The sequence below is a fragment of the Palaemon carinicauda genome, chromosome 39 (assembly GCF_036898095.1).
Source record: "Palaemon carinicauda isolate YSFRI2023 chromosome 39, ASM3689809v2, whole genome shotgun sequence".
Lineage (NCBI taxonomy): Eukaryota > Metazoa > Arthropoda > Malacostraca > Decapoda > Palaemonidae > Palaemon > Palaemon carinicauda.
Genome location: NC_090763.1, coordinates 26,226,427 through 26,251,426, shown reverse-complemented (window position 1 = coordinate 26,251,426; position 25,000 = coordinate 26,226,427). Strand labels below are relative to the sequence as shown.

General features: G+C 35.8%; 1 protein-coding gene across 1 annotated transcript in view; it reads left to right on the top strand.

Moving 5' to 3' along the window:
• LOC137631096 (interferon-induced very large GTPase 1-like) overlaps positions 1-21,201 on the top strand; it is a 111,530-nt gene extending 90,329 nt beyond the window's left edge. Inside the window, exons 2-3 of the mRNA XM_068362729.1 lie at positions 14,914-16,585; positions 16,721-21,201. Of these exons, the coding sequence (XP_068218830.1) occupies positions 15,087-16,585; positions 16,721-20,597 (5,376 nt within the window). The 5' untranslated portion in view covers positions 14,914-15,086 and the 3' untranslated portion in view covers positions 20,598-21,201. The remainder of the gene's footprint in view (positions 1-14,913; positions 16,586-16,720) is intronic.
• Positions 21,202-25,000: the final 3,799 nt, after the last annotated feature.

The following is a 25,000-nucleotide window of genomic DNA, read 5'->3' as shown; positions in this document are numbered from 1 at the left end:
AAGCATCACATACCAAAAGACTTGCACTCTGCAACGCACGTCTTCCACGTCTTCGTACGGTGCGTGAGTTGAGAGGTTTTCTTGGGTTGATTGAATTTGGTCGGAAGTTTGTCAGAGATTGTTCTGGAATAGGGAAGCCTTTAAATGAGTGGACAGGCAAGAGAAATAGTACGAGACTGAAATGGGATGAGCGTATGATAGAAGTATTTGAGAAGTTGAAAGAAGAGGCCGCGAGAGACGTCACTTTGGCCTTTCCCAACTATAGTGAGAATACGCGTATGCTAGAGTTATATACAGATGCTATTGGGATTAGTATGGGTGGTTGATTGGTTCAAATGCAAAGAATAAATGGAGATGAACAGTAGAGAGTGATAGCGTATGTAAGTAAAGCATTTAATAAGGATGAGCGTAAGTATTCCAGGATTGAAAGGGAGTTGGCTGCGATAAGGTTTTGCGTGGAAGCGTTGAAGGTATTTTTGTATGGAGTGAAATTTATTGTGCATACTGACCATCAGCTCCTAGTGTACATGGTTAGGAAAGAGCCTGTGAATGCTAGGGTTGCGAGGGCAATAGAGGATTTGAATGAATTTGACTTTAGCTAGAATATATACCTGGGAGTAAGAACGTGATAGCAGATGCGATGTAAGAATGCATGATAAGATAGAAGATAGTATCGAGATTGATAGTAATTTTGAAAGGTTGCCAGAAGATTTAGTGGTGGTACAAAGTTTTGAAGAGGACGACATGGTGTATAAATGTATTTTGAGTGGGTTGAATAAGTTGAAATTGAAGGGTTTGAATAGAGATATACCTGCTAGTGTTGATGAGCTTAGAATGAGTGTTAGGAATGAAGTATCGAAGGAAATGGCATATAAGGAGGAGGATAGTGTGCTTGAGGGTGAATTTTTATCAAAAGTATTGTTGGTAGTAAGTATGTTGTATGGTGTCACTGTTTATTTGCATTTTGGGTGGAATCGTCCGATGCACTACTGGGCAAATAAGGAGACTGAAAGGGAGTATATATTGAGGTTACAATGTAATGAAAGATGTTGCAAGTTGATTAAGAATGGGGATTGCCTGAGTGACTTGAATCTGAATGGTATGAGCATGGAAGATAGCGAAGATGAACATAGGTGTGACAAGAAAGACCCTATTGATAGGAGTAAAAATTTGTATGCATGTTGTAAAAGGAAGAATGACGACGTATGTAGGTATAAATGAGAATGAATATTGTAGTTTAATTGATACAGGCGCGCAAGTGTCATTAGTGAATATGTCTGTTATCAAGGAAATAGAGCAGTACAATTGGGAAGTGAAAAGGAAATGTACGAGTTTGAGAATTCATGGGATAGATAAAGGAAGTTTGCTAGTTTGGGAAGAAGTGTATTTGAAAGTAAAACTAGGAAGTATGGAGGTGGAACATAATTTCATTGTAATGGGAGAGAATGAGATGCCTAGCTGTTTTTTTTATAGGAATTGACTTTTTAAGATTGTGTGATCTATCAGTTGATATTGGTAGTGGTTTGCTTCTGAAGAATGGATGTGAAGTAATTGTGATAGAAGATAATAGTGTATTTATGGAGAATTTTGTTTGCATGGTTGTTATTACGAGGAGTGAGGATGATCTATTGACTAAAGAGGAGGTGTAAGAAATGCAAGATGAATGTGTGGAAATTAAAAGGTTACGTGAATGTATATTGAATAGCATTGAGATAGAAGAATGGCCATCTGATTTAGAGGTGTATAAGAAAGTTATTAATAGACTTATTGTGTGTAAGAATATTTATTTTCTACATAAAGGAATGGATGAAGATATATATGTCCCTGTGTTTCTGATGCATGCAGCTGTAAATTGTGGGAATGCATGCGTGAGAGATTGTTTACGCCTGGGTTGAGTCAGATATGTAAGGATGTAGTGACTAGGTGTGAAGATTGCCAGATAGGGAAGTATCAGAGAGTGCATGCTAATCCGCTGTTTTGAGATTGCGTATGAAGGAGCCATTTGAAATGCTTGTGATTGATTAAATTTCGTTGCCTGCAACTGGGAGAAGACATGTGGGAATGATTGTTATGGTTGATCACATGAGTAAATTTACGTATGCAGTACCCATCAGGGATAAATGGAGTGAGACTGTTGTGAGAATGGTTGGTAAAGTGATGTTATCGATGTGTGTGTGTAAGCCTGTGAGAATGTTAAGCGATAATGGCCCTGAGTTTGTTGGATGGGAGTTTGAGCAGATGTTAAGAGAATGGGGTATTGAACATGTGTATTCGACCCCTTATATGGCAAGTGCGAATGGGTTGGCTGAAAGGACAGTAAGAACATAAACTGAAATTTTGCGAATGATGAGTGCATGTGATAATGATTGGGATTTGTTTGTTGGTAGAGCGTTGTGGGCTTATAATGAAACAGTGCATAAGAGTACGGGTATGTCTCCATGTAAGTTTGTGTTAAAATTTGAAAAGATAGTAAGACCGAGGTTGGGTGTGTCGGAGGATGATAGAGATGTGTGGAGGAAAGCAAATGAAAGGCTTGAAAGCTTTAAAGTTGATGAGAGAGTGATAAAAGAAGTAATTGAAAAAAGTGGAATGAATGTAAATAAGGTGGGTGATAAATTTGAAGGTCCATATGAGGTGTTAGAAGTTGGTTCGAGTGGATTAAGTTATGTTTTGGGTAAGTTGTGTGTGGATGGTAGTGTGGAAAGAGTTAGGGCACACCACAACCAGTTGCGTAAATGGAAGGAGGTACCCCAGTATATCCAAGAGAATGGGATGAGTAAATGGTTGAAAAGGAACAAGTGTGAACTTGATATTTATAAGGAATTTTGTCTAGAAGGTAAACAGTTGGTGTTAGTAGAATATATGAAGAGGAAGAATACGAGAGCTTTAAGTAAGGATGAAAGAAGGGGAAATTTTATAAGTAAAAGTGAGAATAGAAATAAGTATGACAAGGGTGTGTGGAAGATAAATGTGTTAATACAGATGAATCATGGCTAAGTATAAATGATACCTATAGTGTGTGTGGCTTTTCCCTTGATGATGTAAAAGAATGTATGACGAATGCGAGAATGAGAGATAGGAGAATAATAAGTAGTATGGATGAATCTTTTATTAAAGTAGAAAATGGTTTGGATGAAATGGATGAATTACTGATGGAAATAAGTGAGATTTTAGGGCCAGATGATAGTAAGGTAGATGGGATAGTGCATGATATATTAGATGATAGGAGTATAGATAGGAATCAGAATAGGACAATGAATGATAGCGATATGGAAGAAGTGACAACTTCTCCACACTTCTCCCCACGCTCCTTAATCAACCGCAATTCCTCCCTCAGTAACTTGTTCTGCTCTTCCATTGTTATTTCTTCAGCCTTAAAACTGATTCCTAATCCCATCAGTCCTTGGTCCAAGAGTCCAGCTTCCAATCCCACCTCGGCAGTCCCTGTTCGGGCGCCAAAATATTGTGGCGGGATGTTGCAAGAACAACCCCTACACCCTTGAATCACTCTGGCGATAGTCTCCTCAACACAAACTTTCCCATTACGTTATCAGCAGCGGGACTCTTGGACAAAACGGACATAAAATCAAAACATAACCATAATACTATATTCCTTAAAACTAAAATAATTAACAAAACCCTTCCACAATCAAATAAACCCTAACAAAAATTAAAACTATGATAGACCAAAACCAATATGTAATAAGTATAAATATATTATGTTGACACCAAATCTGTCGTCCACAGAAAACCGAACTGTCCTTTACGGCAAACTACCACACCAGCTCTGTGGGTAACACACTACACTGTGGCAGTTTGCCACAACTGCCTCCCTGATTGGGGTAGTAGTTATCATCACCGTCATCATAATCATCATCATCATCAACAGCAGCATTCGAAAGTTCATACAGTCCGGGTCATCAACAATTATATAATTCTGAGTGGTCGTATCAAGTTCCTTATTACCAGCCAGGTCGTCAACAATCAATTTCACATGAAAATTCTCTCCAAAGGAGGAATTACGGTCTGCAAAATAAAGAAAAACACTTACGAACACTCCTAGCTAACTAAATTATCGCACTATAATCAAAGATAAATAATAAACTTTCTATTATTCAGAATCACTCCTAGTAAAGATAAATAAATTGTACTTACTGTCAAAATAATCAGACACTTCCACGCTGGTCGAAAAATTAATAATGATAATCCAGCATTCACACACACATCTGACTCTAGCTGCAGTCAAATAAAAAAGCCATTCACCCAAGACATTCACCACTGTCCTAACCTAGCTAAAAACAAACAATTTCCATTATACCAACAGTCTTTCTCACAACAAACAATCAATACACTAACTCTCTCTCTCTCTCTCTCTCTCTCTCTCTCTCTCTCTCTCTCTCTCTCTCTCTCTGGATTTGGCAAACAAAAAAAATTAAAAACAAAAATCATTCCTCCACATTACGAGCTGGCTATACACCTCTTAAATACACAAATGAAATACACGAATAAAAGACTTACTCGTATGCTAGACCAGCTTCGTAAGATAGCTCCCCCAGATAGATTATTTATTCTGGGCCTGAATCCACCGATTCAGTCCGAGATAAATAGTCTGCAACCATGTTATCTTTACCTGATGTATGCTTTACATTACTACAATATGGTTGCAAACAATGACCACCTAGTTAACCTTTGATGATTATTCTCCATGTTATTAACAAAAGTTAAAGATTTTGATCCAAGTAAACTGTAATTTCTACATTCTGTGGTTTGTTCACATAAACTTCAAATTTTCTTATTGCTGTGATTGGCGCTAGTAGTTCCTTTTCAACTGTCGAGTAAGCTCATTGATGCTTCTTCAGCTTTGATGACATAAAACAGATGGGGTAAAGAATTCCGTCCTGAGTCTTCTTGCAATAAGACAGCTTCAATCCCATTGTCCATCGTATCTACTTTGATAAGGAACTCCTTGTTGAAATGCAGTGCTGAAAGTATCGGTTTCGATGAATTAACATGAACCTTCCTTTGGCTTTTCCTTCTTTCTGGTGTTTCGATAACATAGGTCAGGTCAATGATCTTCTCCATAATCCGGAATGGTTCTTGGAACTCGTTGGCAAATGGGAATCTCCTTATCGATAAGTAAACCATCACCTGTCGTCCTACAGCAAACAGTCTGTTTTGACTTTTCATGCCAAACCTTTTCTTTGTTTTTTCTTGGCTCGTTTTCATGCTTTCTAGGGAAAATTTCCTTTTCTCGCCAATCCTTTTCCTCAAATTCTTAACATATTCTCCATCTGTTTCTTCGATCTTTCCCATTTTCTGCCAACATTTTAATTGGTCCTTTATTGAAGGGTTCTTCTTGTACTTCAATCGGGTGTAATGGAGCTTTCTTGATGTACTCGTTAGGCTTTCTAGCCTCCTTACAAACGTGACATGCACGGCAAAACTGGCTCACATCCTTATGAGTGCCAGGCCAGAAAAAGTTTCATAATCTTCTCCGTCTTTTTTATTCCCACGTATTCATTCTCATGCGCTATGGCAATCACCTGTCTTCTCAACAGTGTGGGAATCAATATCTGGCGGTATATCCCCCATTTGGCATTCCCAGGGATATCGGCAGGTCTATGCTTCCTTATAAGCAAGCCATCCTTAAGATAATAGCAGGTGGGAGACTGCTGCACCTCTGTCTCATCCACCACACGCTACAATAACTCTGTTAACGTTGCAATCCTATCAGCCTTTTCCAACTCACTTGCCCTACTTCTAATGTTGAGTTTTCTGTTTCTTCCGGGTCCATGGCTTCTTTGTCTTCCTGTCCACTAGTCCGTCGTTCCTCTTCTCTTGGGAGTTCTCTTGCGTGCCATCATAAGAATCCTCTTCTTCTGAAAATAAATCCTCCAAGTTCATAGCTCCGGTTTCTCTCTCTTTTTCTGCAGCCACTTTCTTCGTTATACTCCTCGTCGTCACGCAACTAGGAAACAGAGAGGAAATCCTTCTCCAATTCAGTCGTTGGACTATACTTCAATAGTTTCTCTGTTACAATGGGACGAGGCACAAACTTCGCTCCACCAACCTCATTACCCAGCCGGACTTCTACTCCTTCGACAGTAAATGAATCATTTACCGCAAAATCAAAATGACCTGTCACCAACTCGCATGACAGTTTCAAATGGCAAATAGGGGTAACCTCCTCACCTCTTATTCCCTTCAAAATGACCGAATCTCCTGTGAAAGACTGTTCCACCAATGGGTGTACACCCCGTGTCACTACACTATGTTTACAATATGTGTCACGCAATATCTTGACCTAGAACTGCTCACTCCCATCTATTGCGGCTAACATACCTTCATAAATATACAGTTTAAAGGCATCAACGCTGTTTGGGTTTGTCCTGTTCATTGTGTAAACGTTACCTGTTCTATTTTCCTTGCTGTCCTTTCCCATTTCTTTCTTTATCTTCGCATTCTGTAAAGTTGAATTATCCTTAACCACATCGGCGACTGCTTTCAATTGGTTCGACAACATTCCTTACTGATATGGCCTTTCTTGTCATACTTGTAACAGACAATATTAAGCATTTGCACGTCTCTCACAACACCTGAAGGAGGAGGATTCGACGATTGTTGCTGTGGTACTATCTCATTCTGCTATGGAACAGTACCAGTAGTATTCCGCTGTAACTATTCAACTTGTTCACATAGTAATTACTAAACTGGTTTCCATGGTTTGGCAAGTACTTAACACTTGGTCGGAACGACAGGTTAAACTTCATACCCGAGGAGGGTTTATCACTGATAATATTATAATCTTTACTCAGCGAAGCGGCTTTATCAAGTTTCTTCACCTTTTTCTCTCTCAAGTATGTTTGAATATGTTCAGAAATTCCTCAAAAATATTATTTCAGTACTATCACTTCTTCTAAATCAGCCATCTCTCTCACGTTAGCAGCCTCTATCCATCTCTCAAAACATTGTTGTACCTTACAAGCGTAATCCTGGAAAGTAATTTTCTCATCCTTCCGCAAACTTCGGAAACTTTCATTATAATATTCAGGGGTTTCTCTGGTACACTTGTAGCACGCTCCTTTAACTTCTTGATACTCCTTCCTCTGGTCCTAAGACAAGGCAAGATATGCACTGCGTCCTTTTCAAATGAGGACCCTTTGCAATAATGACCATTTATCTTCTGCCATTCCATCGTCGATGTGACAGTTTCAAAATGATTGAAGAATTTGTCGGGAGCTTGTGCGAATTTTGAAATTAACCTCTGGGCGTTTGACACATTAAACACAGGGTCGTGCAAAGCAGTGGTCATCTCTATCTGCATTGCCAACCTTGCACGAGCATTCAACAGTTCCAATTCCCTTGTGTGTCTCGTTTCTTCTATCTTTCTTTCCGTCTTCTCTCCCTTTCCTCTCGTCTTGCTTTAATTTCCCTCGCATGTTTTGCGATTTCTCTGGCCTCTTCCCTCTCTTCTGCCATCATCAATTCTCTTCTGTTGCAATTCGTTGAATCTTGGCCTCCACAGTCCTTTCTGCTTTCATTCCTTCAGTTTGTGGGTCAATTGGTCCTTGCTTCGCTACAAATTCAGCTTCAGCATTCTCCAAAAGTTCGCCCGTTGCTACAATATCTTCTTCCGACAACTTTCCCAAGTTTTTCAATGCTCCTAATGCTGGACACTTGATTTGAGCTTTGATCATTCCATTCGTTGCATCGCCACCACATACCATTAAAATAGAGAGCCACTGAGCTTTAATTATATTAGCTTCCGACAATTCCTGAACAATCAGGTTTTCCAATCACTCTTGAAAATTTAGTTGTGCCATCTTGTGCTTTACAATATTCATACCTCTCAAAAAAAAATATGACGCAACCATACAAAGAATCTTATCAACACAAAACTATTCAAACCTCTAATAAAAACATGGGTCTGTTATCACCAATATTTAATACAGACTCGCTCGATCCCAAGGGTGTGAGCACCAAAAATATATATTACGGCAGGAGAATTACATAAACTCCCGAGCTCCAAACTCACCTGTTTATATTTACATAAATCTTTTATACTTGAAAAATATGCGAGCTCTGAGAAAATTACTCAACTCCCAGACGACAAATATATGAACACTGAATATCCACAGGTCTCTTACGTTACTCTCAAAACAAAACTGGGTAATTATTTATGTGAACTATTAAAAAACCAACCTCTTACTTCGGTCCTTAGTCAGGGAATTGAGAGAAAGTATGAGAAAAATATTGGTGATCAAAATACCACACACTTTACAAAAAATAAATATATTCTATAAAAAAATTAACAATAATACAGAAGAATTAACACCAAAATTAAATCACTCGAAAAAATAAATCTGAACAAAATCTTAGACTAAGACAAGAAAATGTTACTCTAAGAAAATCATAGAATCACTTGTTTCACTGGTAATTGATTTATAGGAATATTTAATTATAATAGTAATGAAAAGAGTTAACACTAACACTCATAAACAAGCAATACTGAAATTTACATATATGTAACTTTAAAGAGAGGAATAATTATCAAGAAATTGGTGAAAGAAGACTTGGAAAAGATATTTGCTTCAAAGCAGGCCTGTGCAACCTGCGGCCGTCAAGACTTTTCAGTGCAGCCAGACCCTCCAAAAATGAATATTATACAGTGCGCCCCTTGGAGCAAACTGCCAAGCTAAAATTTACTAAACTATAATTACTTGAATTTCTAAAATGTTGTTTCGTCAACAGAGAGAGAGAGAGAGAGAGAGAGAGAGAGAGAGAGAGAGAGAGAGAGAGAGAGAGAGAGATAGATAGATGTGTTGTGGTCTTCACCCATCAGGAATAATACTTGTGCTGAGCAAGACTACTATTCCAAAACACCTCAGAAAAGATGCAAAAACTAGAATAATATAATTCAATCTGTTATTCGTGTGTGCTTTTATCAAATTCCGATTTTCTTACACATCCAGTAAATGTTCAATTATTATATGTAGTACTGTTTTAAGTATGCCTAAGTAAGGCAGGAATGCTGAAAAGAGCATGTGAAGTTTTGAGTGAAATTGTGCTCTTCTTAGACATGAAAGATAATTCTATCCCTGAGATGAATGATGATAAAGGGAAGTTTGACAGCATTTTTGGTAGATATAACAGCCCATCTCAGGTGCTCTGAATGTTATGCTTTAAGGGAACCATCAACAAACTAATCGCCTGTTTTCCCTGATCAATAAGTTTCAGACCAAATTACGGTTGTGGGAATCACAGATAAGAAATAAAAACACAGCCCACTTCCAAACATTAAACAACTATGTGTCTGAAACACAGTGACAGGTTGGCAGCTTTAACAGGAAAAACTTCAATATGATTCCATGACCTTAGAAAACACCCGCTAGCTATTGAAATGTTTGCTTCCCCATTTTATGCGGATGTGGAAACTATTCCAGAGAATATGCAAATGAAAATAATTGAAGTGCAATGCAATAATGAATTAAGAAATAAGTATGATGGCAGCTCAGTATATCAGTTATATAAACAACATTTATCACACACAAAATATCCCAAACTATCTGATCATGTAAGGAAGGGTATGGCAGTGTTTGGTAGCAGGCGTTTATTTGAACAGCTCTTTTCCCAAAATGAGCCTGGTTAAGAATAAATTCCGATCCTCACTAACAGATGGACACAGAGAGCACTTTACGTGATACCACTTCAGCCATTCAACCTGATATTGACCAGTTGGGCCAGCAAACGCAAAGTCAGCCATCCCACTAGATTAAGTTTTTATTTGTTTGCATAAAGAAGGTTAGGATATTCCTATCAATCCAAGTACTGTACACAGTTACCTTTACATGCATATTACAGCCATATCTGCTAATAAATAAACCCTGATAGATATCCATATATCGTTCAGATGGGCAGCTGGATGAATAATCTGTAGTATTTCGTTTAGGATGGGAATGTTAAGAATCTTAGCGCTTGAGAAAATTTGCTAGTCATAGGTGAAAGGCAAATTTGTATTTTACTTTGTACATTATGCAGCAAAACTAGCGATACTTTTTTATCTTTGCTACGGACAAGCGTTGTTCTTGAGTTGCCACTTAGTATTAAATGTTATATTTCACTTTGTAAACGTGTATGTATGAGAACGTTGGTCACTTGCAATGGATAATTTTATCATTGAATAATGTTAGATCATTAAAAAACATTTCATGTTAAAATGACACTTCAGAACAAAATTAAATGATACATAGCACCAATCCCTTTGTCAACATGACTCCGCGAGAGTCAGCGAGACTAGTCTTTGAGCTGTCTGCCCAAGGTCCTTTAAAGGACCTTGTGTCTGCCTGGATAGAAGGATTCAAACTGGGAAAGAGGGCATCTAGATGGAGAACAGTTTAAGTAGAGTGCTATATTCTCATGATAAAAATTTTGGCATTTGGCGTACGATTTCAAAGTTAATCATTATTTTTTGCTTACGTTGTTTTGTGTATGAAACAAACGTTACTTAGGAACAAGATTTTAAAACTTTCAATAAACTATTACAAGTCATAGTTTAGACTACAGTATAGTCAATGCTACTTACATAATTCGAGTCTCCCAATAGGTTTTTCTTATTTTGAGGAAAAATAAATAAATAAATAGATATATTAGCGAGGTGGTGAGTTATCGTCGCTATTAGAAATAAAATTATTTCTACCTTTCTATTATTTAACTTTTACTTAACGAATGGAAGACTATAATCAGGTCGACATATTCAGCCACGTGTTTTATGTGCAGATTCTACAGAAAGACAATGACAACGTACTTTGATAATAATAATAATAATAATAATAATAATAATAATAATAATCTATATAATAATACGATAGCGTGTGTGTTATTTATTGCATGTGTGTCACGCTTTAAAGAAATGGAAATAATTTCATGGTATATTCTTATAAATTCACGCTTTAAAGAAAACGGAAATAATATCATGGTATACTCTTACAAATTCACATTAGACTTTGATTACTTAACCAAAGCACATCTTATATAGTTTTCCCAATTTTGACTTTAGCACCTGTCTTTTTTTAAATATTAAACAAAAAATTGAGTTCTTTCAATTTCCATAACCTAGATTATAGAACTAATCTCGGGACATTTTATTCAAACATGTATAGGTAAGGAACAAGATAATTAGTATTGAAAATATCATTTCGTGTAATTTACACGGGTTCTGCTAATAATAATAATAATAATAATAATAATAATAATAATAATAATAGTAATAATAATAATAATAATAATAATGGTGATGATGATGATGGAATGGCTCTGGAGTCTAGGCTTATGCTATTGGCTATATAACTATGTTTTCTGCGATTGTGCAGCAACAGGGTCTCTCACCTCCTACGATGGATTTTAAATTTTTCTCCTTTATTGTAAGGTTTAGCCATCTATATAAACAGTTCTTTTGTTGATATTAACACGATTGGTTATATATATTTTTTATAGAAAATCTGGTGAAATGAGCTTAACTAGAGTTACAGCTATCCGTTAACTTTTGGGTAGCTCTAGCCATATTTGACAGACGACTTGCTTGTGAGAGTGCCACCGTGAAACTGGCAGTTGGTGACGGGTTAGACCCCGCCCACAATTACATCTCCGATATGATCTTATGTTAAATACATATCTATGGTGGCTAAAAAGTCAGACAAATTAAGTATCTATCTTTTATCTTTTTTATCATAATTAAAGATTATTGGGTTAATTTTTCCATTATGATCTAGCTGAAAATTTTGATAAAAATATAGCATAAATTCTTTAAAATCATGCTTAATGAACTGTATCTTTTATTGAGCGAAATCTTAAAATGCTTCGTCCCCAGGAACCTAGTCTCATTAGAAATGTGAAGAATTTGAGTTGCCAGCTAGTGACTTTCGAACGAAAATCGCTGAATTCAGGTATCACCAGTTTTACTGTATACTGTACTATATATTATATTCACATGTCCTGTGAAGCCTTTTGTTACTACAGAATGCTTTTTCTTTGGTCAAAAATACAAAACTACTTTTGCTGTGGGTTCTTTAGTGATAAGAAATAACTTTGTCATTAGAAATAATGGAACGCTGAGCCTTTACAAAAAGTAACGGTAGGAGAATTAAAGAAAGCATTAAAAGGCATGAAAAGAGACAAAGCAGAAGAAGAACAGGGCTTAACAATTTATTTAATAATAGGAGGAGAAGATTTCATAGTAGTAAAACTCGCCGAACTTCACACAAAATGTCTGCAAAGTGATCTACACCTACAGCTTGGATAAACTTTATCATCAAAATACTCACAATAATGGGAACACAAAAGACCTGAAAAGTTACCACCCGATGAGTTTACTGTCATTAATATATGAAATATTTACAAAGATTAGTTTAGTCAACTAAGAGAGATGGCAGGCTTTCAATCTGGGTATTCAATAACTGACCATATCCAAGTAATCAACACAGTAAGACAAACTATCATGTATGGCATATATAGACTTTGAGAAAGCTTTTGATTCTGTCAAAGCTTCAGTAGTAATGAAAACCATTCAAAGACAAGAAGTAGATGAATCTAATGTTAAAACACTTTAAGATATCTCTGTGAGTAATACAGCAATCTCAAAACTACAAAATGATAGTGAAAGAAATCTGATTGAGAAAGGAGTTAAGAGACCCTATCTCTCCTAAATTATTCACGGCATGACTAGAAGAAGTTTAAAAAAAATAGAATGGAAAACTAGGAACTATTATTAATGGGGAATACCTCAACCACTTAAGATTTGCAAATGACAGTTCTGTTTAGTGAATAAGGGGTTGAATTGCAAAAGTAATAGATTGGATAAAGAAAGCAGATATATAGGTCTGAAAATGAATGAGTATAACTAAGGTAATCTTGAGTGAAAAGGCACAGAAAACAAGTGAAGGTTATGGACGAACCTCTAAAAACTGTTAATGAATATACGTAGATACGACAGAAAGATTGTGTTTCCAGGATATGACACCGAAATTAAAAGAAGGATAAGTATGGGATGGAGAGCTTTTCGTAAACGAAATGAGATTATGAAAAGTAAAATGCCACTTTTACTAAAAAAAAAAAAAAAAAAAAAAAAAAAAAAGTATCTAATCAGATGATTCTACCAGTATTAACTTATGCATGAGAAACTTGGAGCCTTACTAAAACCTTAGAGCATAAGCTATTTACAACTCAAAGAGCTATGGAAAGAATTATAATAGGATTAATACTAAGAGACAGAAAAAGAGCAACATAAATTAGATACGAGAGCACACTAAAGTAGAGGATATTCTAAAAAAAAATGTAAGAAAAAGGAATGGACATGGGCAGGATATATAATGAGAATGACATAATAGATGAACATATGAATACTACAATGGGTCCCTAGAGATTGCAAAAGAAATAGGGGAAGAGAAAGAAGAGAAGACGATGGATTGATTAAGTAGAAAATTTGCTGATATAAACTGGATTAGAAAGACCAAAAACATATGCGATTGGAAGGATATCTTTGAGGCCTTTGTACTTCAAGGGACTAGTAATGACTGATGATGATGATGGTATATATATATATATATATATATATATATATATATATATATATATATAGTGTGTGTGTGTGTGTGTGTGTGTAATCAAAATAAGCCTCGAAGGAGGAATCAAATGGTTCTCTTAATAGCAGTGAAGAAATTTCCATCAACTCTACTAGAATAGACTTTCACCCAGGAGTTTTGAAATTTCCTTAGGAGATATGAAAAGGAACCATGAGGCATGTCTATGCAACTGCCTTAACCAGTGGTCTGTCTATCCAGCTTATACAGTAGCTTGCTGGCTGGCCATAGCCACAGCTTTCGAGGCCGTAGATGAGAATGAGGTTTCCTCGAACTCCTTGGGTCTGTTCCAAAACCTGTAGTAGGTATTGGTCAGTCTTCAGTGATGCCTGTAGTCAATGCTGCTATGATGTCTATGTGCAGAAATCACGAACGCCGCTGTCTACAGCCAGCCAATGCTTCAAGGCTTTATTCCGCATAAGTTGGAAAATCTCAATTCATTTACGAAATTAATATACATTATAGATGCAACATTCACAGAATGTTTGGAAAGGAAAGTAGATGTTTATTTGAATGCTCTTCTTCTTCACTCATTTTACTTCCAAGAAACCTATCCTGGATTACTTTTTATTTGTGAATAACATTCATATTTTTTTACACTTGGATCAGCATGTGTGCCCAATCTCAATTTATTAAGTTTTCCAAGTTTGTTTTGGACAAAAATAAAATCTATGTATTCCTAAACTGATTTTTTCTTGTTTTTTTTTTTATTACAATTTTCTCTCATGGAGCTTACTTCTATGAAATTTCCTTACAACACATTACTAATGTAACCCAAGGTTCTATCCAGGGATTAGAAGGATTTTCTTAACACAAATGTACCATTTTCTTGTCGGAAAGATATGCTCAGGATAACAATGCATTTTCACTACAAACATTTCGAGTAGCATTTAAGGATCTAATCCCAATAATGGCAACTGCAATTATACATTTACATGCAAATAGATGAACATTTGTTATTGAATCATCCATACTATTTCTTTTTTTTTTTTTTGGTTGTTGAACAGCTAATGTGATCAGTTTGCTTCATAAAATTGAATAAATTCCTTATGCTTGATTTGTTCTGTCTGTAATCATAACTTCATATTATTAGTTTATCACCAATTTAACCTGTTGAAAGTAAATGCTCAGAGGACTGACTTTTCTCTGATATATGGTACTTGTAGACACAGTGATCAACTCTTAAGTTCGTATTTAAAGTGTGTAAATGTACCTTAAGATATCTCATATCGATATATTAATTGAAGTACTGATGTTTCACAATTATCTCTTGTTGCAGGTACAAAAGGGTAATGCGAGTGCATCAAGGCCTTTCCCGGAGGATTCTTTTGACCAAATGCAATATGATGTAAGTCCCGGTAGGACACTTACAGAAGAAAAGGAAACCATGAGGAAATTCTAAATGGAGACAACCAAATTCTGAATAAAAATACAAGTGACACAGAAACACAAATGGAGAAAGCACTAGAAAATAACGGTGCTTGGGAGGTTTGTGAAGAAAACACAGACAACAGTGAAATCAGCATGAAAGTGAACGATGAAGAACCGGTCTATGAAAAATTTGAGAATATTTCACAGACTAAGGATAATCAAACTTTAATGAGAGAAGAAGAATTGTTCAGCAAACTGGGGCTAACCAAATATATGGAAAGAAATGATAAAATTTCCCTACAGGAAGTGATGTCCAAGTCCCTAAAGAAAAGAAATTCTATGAATGACATCCCTTGGTATGTCTTTCTGAAGATGTTGATGATAGACTATAGGGGAAGAGATGAAATTATTTCAGCTGAAATCGAAAGTAGTTTTTCAACAGATCAGAATATCCAAAAGCCAGAAAAAGATTTCATTGATGATTTTGAAGAAATTTTTTCAGGAAAGGTGGAAGATGATTCGCCAAAAACACTTTTCTCACTGCCGCATCCCATGGATGTTCTTGTTGCAATCATCTTGTGTTCCTCAGATTTCCTAAGACAAATTCTTTGTGAGAAGTTGTTCATGTGTAAATTAAGCATCCCTTTGGTTATACCACCAGTCCTGAGAGAAGAATCAGTGTTTCTCCTTTGGTCTTTGAGAAGTACTGTCGCAAAATTTACGCTTCCAGGTGGAAGCCTTTGTGAAACTTCAGTTGTAGACCCGCATATTCCTATTGTGTCTTGTCTAAGGCTTGGAGAGATTTCGAGATCCAAGTCGAAATTCTTAAATGAGATACTAAATGACCAAAGTCACCCTACATTTTTTCATCGAGATTGCTCAAATGGAATAAACACAAGAATTCTCTCTGATGGAACTATAGAAATTGCATGGTACTTTCCCCCAGAGAAGACTGAAAATATTGATTTGAGTAATAATTTAGCTCTCCTAAATCTTCGTGGAGATGGAAAGTCAGCCAAGACCGCTAAGAGTGTGGAGTTTCTGTGTAAAATTTCCAGCATTGTCTTGGTGATGATTGATGTTAGTGACATAGGAAATTCTGACAACATTGATAGTATAAGAACAAAATTATCCCAAGATACAAAGTTAATTGTTCTGTTGACAAAACAACCAACAACTAAATTGGATGAGACCATTACAGAGAGAATAAAGAAATTTGTGGAATCACTCAAATGCAAAGATATCCAACGAGAGAATATTATTTTTGACTTTAATATTAGAAGTGAAAAAAATATAAAGCATCTGAAGAATGAAATTAATAATGTGATTAATAAAAATCTGGCTGAGAGAACAAAAGAGATATCTCTTGAAGATTGTATAGAGGTGGCAAACAGTCTAGAGATTAGAGTAGATGAAAACACCCCAGAATGCAGTAAAAGCAAAAAGCTAGCTTTATCAGTTGTAAAAGAGATTTGCAAAAGTGGAATGAATAACCTTAAAGCAAAGAATTTGCCATTACAATGCAGACCTTGGCAGGAGTGGGCTAAATTAAACACAGAAAAGCATAGACAAGAAAACAGAGGAAATCAAAATATGGGCTCTTTTTGGGACAGATTTTCTAATGAAATGAGAAAACTCGGACAGGAGCTATTACTTGAAAAAACAAACATGCTCTGTGGTACACTTTTGAATAACCTCTCAGAACCAATCAGTGAAGGAAATCAAAATATGGACTCTTTTTTGGACAAAATTTCTTATGAAATGAGAAAACTCAGACAGGAGCAATTGCTATTACTTGAAAAACCAAACATTCTCTGTGGTAGACTTTTGAATAACCTCTCAGAGCCAATCAGTGAAGAGAATCTTTACTTTTTGCAGTGGATGAAACTTCTTTTGGATAAGATTTCAAGACAAACTCTACCTGGTTTACAAAAGAAATGCAGCAAAAAATGGAACGAAATTCACCAGTGTGAAGATGTTACAAAACAAAGGGATTTACGAGTTGAGCTAGACACAAGCGAAAGAGAATTAGCTGAATCTTATTTAGGCTTAGAACATTTCATGAGAGAAATTGCCCAGGCTTATGAATCTGTTCGTTATACAGGGAAGGAAGCATCTGACGAAACTTTAAAACTAATACAATGTCTCCCAAGTATGATGGCAGAGCTGATGCTTCTAGGCTACCCTTTGGAAATAATGGATGGAGATGCTGCACACATACCAATGAAGTGGGTACAGGCTGTTCTGGCTCAGGTCTCAAAAAGGATTGGTAATAAGAAGATATTTGTAGTTTCAGTTTTAGGAATTCAAAGCTCTGGAAAATCTACATTACTTAATGCTATGTTTGGACTTCAATTTGCTGTAGCTGCTGGAAGGTGTACTAGAGGGGTCTTTGCACAGCTGTTGCCCGTTAGTTCAGAGTATTCTGGTACTAGTTATGATTATATACTAGTCGTAGATACAGAAGGTTTAAGGGCAGCTGAATTAGGTAAAGAAAAAATTCACCATGATAATAAGATTGCCACCCTGGTTATAGGTTTAGGAGACATAACAATGGTGAATGTTAAGGGAGAAAATGTCTCCGAAATGGAGGATGTACTTGAAATTGTAGTTCACGCTCTGATGAAAATGAGTCTAGTGAATAAAAACCTAAAACTTCAGCCATCTTGTCTTTTCATTCATCAGAATGTTTCTGCACAGGATGCCTCCCAGAAATTAAGAATTGGCCAACAGAAGTTAATAGAAACACTTGATAAGGTAACAAAAGCTGCAGGAAAGCAAGAGGATAATCCACAATATACCAAATTCAAGCAACTTATTGACTTTGACATTAACAAAGATATTTGGTACATACCAGATTTATGGAAGGGAGACCCACCGATGGCCCCAGTAAATCCTGGCTATAGTGAGAATGTAGATGGTGTAAAGCAAAGATTGATGACCGATATAATGCAGAAACGGTCTTTACACCTCACGGCTGATAAATTTAGTGCTAGACTTAAAGATCTTTGTCATGGCATTCTAGATCAAAATTTTGTTTTTAGCTTTAAAAACAGTCTTGAAATGGATGCCTATAATTCTTTAGAGAGGGAATTATCTGATATTCTGTGGTCAATGAAGTCAACAGGTATGGAGTGGTTTAATAGCAAAAGAAACTTAATAGGGAATAGCGATGACAAACTAGCTAAACTTTGTCATGATTTAGAATCGGAATGCAGAAAGCATATTGACAATGCATTTCAGGAGGCTGAGAAGAAACTTGATGACTTTTTCACAACTAATGAGGACAGATCTATTTTGGAACAATGGCGAGCAAATTCTAGTCTAAGGTTAAAAACAAGTTATAGCGACATTATAAATAGTGTAATTGGTAATGTAAAGTGCGAGACAGAAAAGAGAAAAATCCAAGTTCAACAAAAGAAAGTTATGAAAACTTATATAAATACAACAATGAAAGATGCACAGAAGCTAGCAGAAGAATTAAGACAAGAGGGTCAGAAAAAGCTGAGTGAAGAAGAGCTAAAATTGAAGTTTAGGGAGAAATGGAATGAATGGATAAAGGATGTGCCACAAAAAGAAACGGAAGACCTAAGTGTCGTTGAGAAAATATCAGATATTCTTGAAAGACACTTTAAACATGACTTTGCTCTACTCAAACGTTTACAGGAAGAGAGATGTCAGGAAACTGCTCGTGACAACTGTGTAAACGCTGTCGAAAGGTATTCTGCCGACAACATTTCTTTTTCTGTCTTACGCGTTAAAAATTTTCGTTCTAATCACGGGGAAATTGTTTTAAAGTTTATAAATAGAATGATAAAAAATGTTAAAGAAATAATGAGTGAAATACATGAACAAACGAACCACGAACAATGTGCCCAAAAAGTATTAGAATGCATTAATGAGACACTCCAGAAATTAAATGAAGTCATAAGATTTAATTATGTGCATGAGTTGCAAACATGTTTAGCAATCTTTTCCTTTCAGTATGCTTCTTATCCACACTCTAGAATTTCTACATTTGAGCCTGGTCATGGAAATGATCAGGAAGTGGTAGAATATGGCATTCTCCCTGTTTTTGAACAAGCTCTTCTCAAAAGGTTTCCACACGCTAAAGATGTGATGCGAAAATTAAAACCAGAGCTTATGCAACAAACTAGATCTAGAAATTTTATTTTTGATGTTGAAAAGCATACTCAAATGACGGAAGGTAAGCCATCCAATGTTAAGGAACAAGTTCAGAAACTTTTAGATAACTTGTTTGATGAGGTTGAATCATACACTGACATGGTTTATGGTTTCCAGGAACTTTATATTGAGGAAATTATCCACAAGATCACTGCTATGGAGAGCGAATGTAATGGCGTGAATTTCACAAAAACCTTCAAAATCCAACTGGCAATTTACCTATGCCAGTTTTCTCTTCCAAAATTTTGTGAAAAACAGAAAAGGTTTGTACAAGATAAAGACCAGAGGTTTGTGTATGAGAGAGACAATTATGGCCCATGTTTTGAAAGGTTTAAGAATTTCTATTTCAAGTTCACAAATGAACAAGCACTCGCCAATGTTTTGTCAGAACGTGTTGGAAAAGGAATTGAAAATGCTGTTAACATGGACATGGCTCGAGCACTAGCAAAAGACGTTAAGAGTAATGTAAGTCAATTGCAACTTAAACCAGTCTTCCTCAAATCTGTATTACACCAACTTCTAGAAGTAGATGAGTTTGAAGAGTTTTATTTATATCTCACCGACTATTGTGCTTCTATAGAGAAATGGCTTTGCTATTATATCGACGAATATTTATTTACTGAACAGACCAATGCACCAAACAGGTACACACAGATTGCGAGCCAAAAGGTAGAAAGTCTCGTCTCAGAAGTATGTAAAGAAATCGTAAGTCAAATTCCTGGCAATAATGAAAATTCTCTTCTATTATGGATTAAAGACTTCCATTCAAGAGTAAAGGATAAGTTGGCGTTGCCTGAGGATGATTTACTGAGCCTGTTGGAGGGATATGAAATTGCCTCACTGGAAACCTTCTCTGAACACTTCAACAATAAAGTGTTGGAACATCAAAACAAAATAAAAGAAATCTTTTCTACACATACTGCAGATGACCATAAGGATGCTCATGAAGACAATGTGTACAAATTAATTGGTATTGAGGTCAAGGGGTGTACTGAAAGGTGTCCTTTCTGCTCTGCTCCGTGTTCTCGGAATACACCTGGACACGAAAAAGGGGGAGTACATCATATTGCGGTTGAACACTATCCACTGGCATTCGGAGGGTACATAGATTCTCTTACTAAAAAATTAGTTACAGAAAACTGTACAGCTTCAGTCAATAGATACTTTTGCAGTTTTACAAATGATGAAACAGGGTTTTGGGGTTGTCGGTATGCAAGCTACAAGAATTTATATCCTGACTGGGATATTCACGGCGATGCATCTGTTGATGCAACACCCTATTGGAAATGGTTTCTTGTAAAATATGAAGCCGAGTTAGCCAATAGATTTAACGCAGCAAGGCCCAGCATTCCATCTTCATGGACGAGGATTACTAAAGAAGATGCAGAGAATTCGATTGTGCTGTAAATGAAGTGTAAAATTGTCATTTTTCTACTTTTGTGTAATATTTATATGTACAACACTAACAAGCCTTCGTCTTACCAAAATGGCTTCCGATGATATAAAAAAAATCGAAAGTACAGATGGAATATACTTTGTTCTCAAAGGAGGAGCCTGTCGCCTTCAAGAAAAAAAGGCGGCTTACAACGCCTGGTTAAAGTGCTGCATAAAATAAAACTGGAAATAAGAGATTCATTGCAATGTTACATAGGCTGGGTATAGCTCATAACATTCATACCTTTTGATTTATTTGTGAAACTACAATGATGATTAATTATTGAAATCTCTTAACCCATTTTCTTATGGTTTTACATTTTAAACAGAAATATACTTGCAATTTTTTAAATGTCTACTTAAATTCTTTTTTAATGACTACCAACTTTCTTGTGCAGCCTAGAGTTTTTAAATTTGCTTTTTTACTGTTATCCAAGAGAAGCGACAGTTTTGGTTCGCTAAAAAGTATCTTATATACACAATCCAAAAACGCTTTTGTCTAGGGAAGAAATTTTCAGATGCGCAAATATCTAGTAGGTCTATTCACGTGTCCTAAAACCTTACATTACATGCAGATGTACAGTATATGTTCTATTTTATACATATATATATATATATATATATATATATATATATATATATAATATTCAATACATTTCGGTCGTAAATGCCTTGTGTGTAGGTGATACATAACAGATTTTCTGGAGGTTTATTATGTTTCTTAGATTGTTCGTTATTTCTATTACTATTCTTTTTTGTATCTTATTACCACCAATAGTAGTGTGATTATTATTAGTATTATTATTATTATTATTATTATTATTATTATTATTATTATTATTATTATTATTATTGTTGTTGTTACTATTTTTATCATAGATAGTATAAGATACTGATTTTTGCTTTATGTATTCCCAGTATATGGATAATTCTACAGAAAAAGTGTAATGTTTTCTTTTATGAACTTGCATGTATTCTTACCATCTATGAGCTCATGATATTTTCTCACGTGATACATAATCAAAAGTTACTTCTGCTTAAATAAATAACTGAGCCATCTGTTGGCTTTTATTTTCCCCCATTCATGTGTTTATTCTGTTTGGTGCCGGGAATAATCTTAGCATCAGGAAAAACAGCCCAATGTGGAAAGGCACTGAAGAAGTAATGAATAAATTGTATATGAGAAATAGAAATTGGATGTAAAACATGAAGATCATTAACAACGTTGAAATAGATCAGAGATTTGTGTGGGCCAGATAGTACAACTTGGGATCCCTCTCTGTTTACGGCTCATATTTTCTTTTGTTTACACACAGTCAACACCTGACAGCACTAAGCAAACTGAACATTTTAACTCACTCAGGTGTTAAATACTGTACTGGAATTCTTCAGTGGCTACTTTCCTCTTAGTAAGGGTAGCAGAAACTTTTTAGCTATGATAAGCAGCTCTTCTAGAGGAAGGACACTCCAAAATCAAACCAATGTTGTCTAGTCTTGGGTAGTGCCTTAGCCTCTATACCTTGGTCTTCTACTATCTTGGGCTAGATTTCTCTTATTTAAGGGTTCGCTCAGTCCCACTATTCTAAGTTTTCTCTTCCTCTAGATTTTTTTAAACAGTATGATGGACAGGCTTAATGAAAGGGGGATTTACGAGAGGTTGCCTGTTCCTTATCAGTACTTTTATCTTCCTTTATAGTATTCATTTTATAAACACATCGTCACTGATCTCTCTTCAGTTGAAGTGGTTATCCTGGAGGACGATACTGAGCCTTGCAAAGTATGTCAGCTCGGCCATGTTGACCAGTTTTATCCAACATTTTGAGTACATATTTTTTTTTATTATATTTTATTGTTAAGTTTGTTTACAAACATGATGATGCCTGTTTTATTGTTTTTAATTCTTTCTTTCATTGTCTTAGAGATATCAAACAAAATCCAAGACCAGTGTAGCCTAGACTTCGAGTGTGTCGACTAATATATTGCAATATTCGTGGACTACATGATAATATTAGAGACCTTACAGTTACCTCTATTATACTCTGAAGCTTTGGTTTTCCAGATGTGGTACTCATCTGACCTGCTTATTTCAAGTTAAAAAAAAAGAATAATTTTGAAATTGGAGATCATTCCTAGGGCAAGGGGAATAACAGTTTATGTTAGGACTGAATACCCAGCTTCTTATAAGGGCTGCTATAAATGTGAATGTCATGAGATTCCGAAAATAAAGGTTTTTGGCAGGCATAAATTGCCACTATGTCTAAGATACGAGAATAGAAATGCGCCTATTGTGTTTGTTGATAATTTCAATGCACACCATAGGGAGTGGTTAACTTCTGATTTACCTACAGATCCCTATGGCTCGAGAGGTTTGGATTTTACCTCTGAATCAGACTGAGAGCAAATCAGAAGTGTGAGGCTCCTCACAAGTCTAGGAATTGCTTGGACCTGGTGTACACTGACTCCCCTGGTATTATAGCAAGCAAGGTTGGTCCTCCATTTGGGAGCCCCTCATACAAAAATTTCAAGTCATTTGGGCAAAATCTTTTAGATTTATGAGTAAAAATCATATTTTTTCTTTCAAATTAGTTAACAATTTATCCACTAATATGAGACCAATTGTATTGAAAATCATAACATAAAAGCTTTATAAACCGAATAATTCTTCGTGACAGAATTTTGATCTTCCTTTTTCTATTTTTTAATTACTTTTTTTTTCTTGTCTAAGAAATTGGGAAAAAAAGAAAAAGGAAAATCAAAATTCTGTCACACACATATTTGTGGGTTTTTTATTCCTCTTTCCAATGATATATTTCTCTTTAAAACTGAACAATGAATAACCGAAAAACGGCTACCGACATGCCAATAAATGGATTTTGACATTGGAAAAATCTATTTTTGGGTGAGATAGCCATGTCGTCCTGATGGAAGTTCCTGAAATGTAGCTTTCTACTTGGAATATTTCTGCGAGTTATACAGTATACCAGAGAATCTTACCTGTAGAGGTATCAAGGGGTTACTAACCCCTGTGCTAATAACCTGAGAGATATCACGTAGTCACCAGGGATGTGTTTATACCAAGCCACGGCTATCCTTCCCCGAATAGAGTTAACCTTGTCTCGAAGGATATGGGATAGGATTGGATATGTGGGCGAGAGAGCCGTTACAACTCCCGACCCCAATGGGGTACAAATGACACGTTTCTTGTAAAACCATTGCTATGAAAATTCTAAACTAGAGGTTATAATAACACTTAATTGATTAGATGAAATTAAATTAATAACAAACAGAAGCACAAAGTGCATGCATGCAGATATCAAAACTTTCATTGCTATTTGAAGAGAAAATTCTAAGTTAATAGTAAAGGTGTCTCTATATCACAATTTCTAAGACCCTTGTCTTCGGGTCATATCTTATCCGATAACAAATGATTTGATTGGATTAAAAACTTTGTTAATCCTACACCGAAATAATCCCTTGCCATCTACTCCCGCTAAGTTAAGCTCCTCGGTAAAATTAACACTATTTTTGATTGATAAGTTAAGCTGACGATATATGAATTTATACTGTACCGAAGGTATCATTATTGCACCAAAGGACATTAAATGATTGGATCAAGTGAAGCCACCTTCTCAGCTTGGTGTAGGCAAAAGCTTATCACCTGATGGCTGGGAGCAAATTTCAGTTACAAGAGAAACATTTATTGGGACTGATAACAACTGTTTAAATTTTTTTTTTAATTATTAAGGCAGTATTAGAAAAATACCTGTAGATCGGATATTTTAGTGGCTAAAACTAAAATGAGAAGTCATCAGAAAAATGCTAAACTGATACACTTTGGTGGCCAGTCGTCACTTTATTCTAAACAAATTGTATGTCAACTTATGATAAAGAAATCCCAAAACATGAATCGTTTCCTTTGACTTTTAATGACTAATTCACTCAAGTTGTTTTCCTAAATTCTTTCCATATTTAATGACTTTCTCAAGGTTTTATCTTTTCCCTTTAGATCATAGTGCATCTGATCGGGAAGGATAACCCATTCAATCTTTGTACCTGAGTAAAACATCAAAGGAATTATCCGTTTAAAAAGGACATTTTATTACTATGTTAATCCCCTATTTCCCTTTTCGAGGAATTGATCCTTCTCAGGATTATTGTAATACTCCAAAGAAAAACAGAAAGGGTAAAGGGATAGCTGATAAGTGTCCTCCGAGGTCCTCCCTGCCAACGCTGGGGGCCATGTCGACTATGACAGTTGGCTTCACAGATCCCATCAAATCTCCTAAAGCTTATTTGTAACAACTGTTATAATTCTCTCCCTCTCTCGCTTTACGAGATTTCAAAATATAGTTGGAAAAATTGCTATATATATCCTG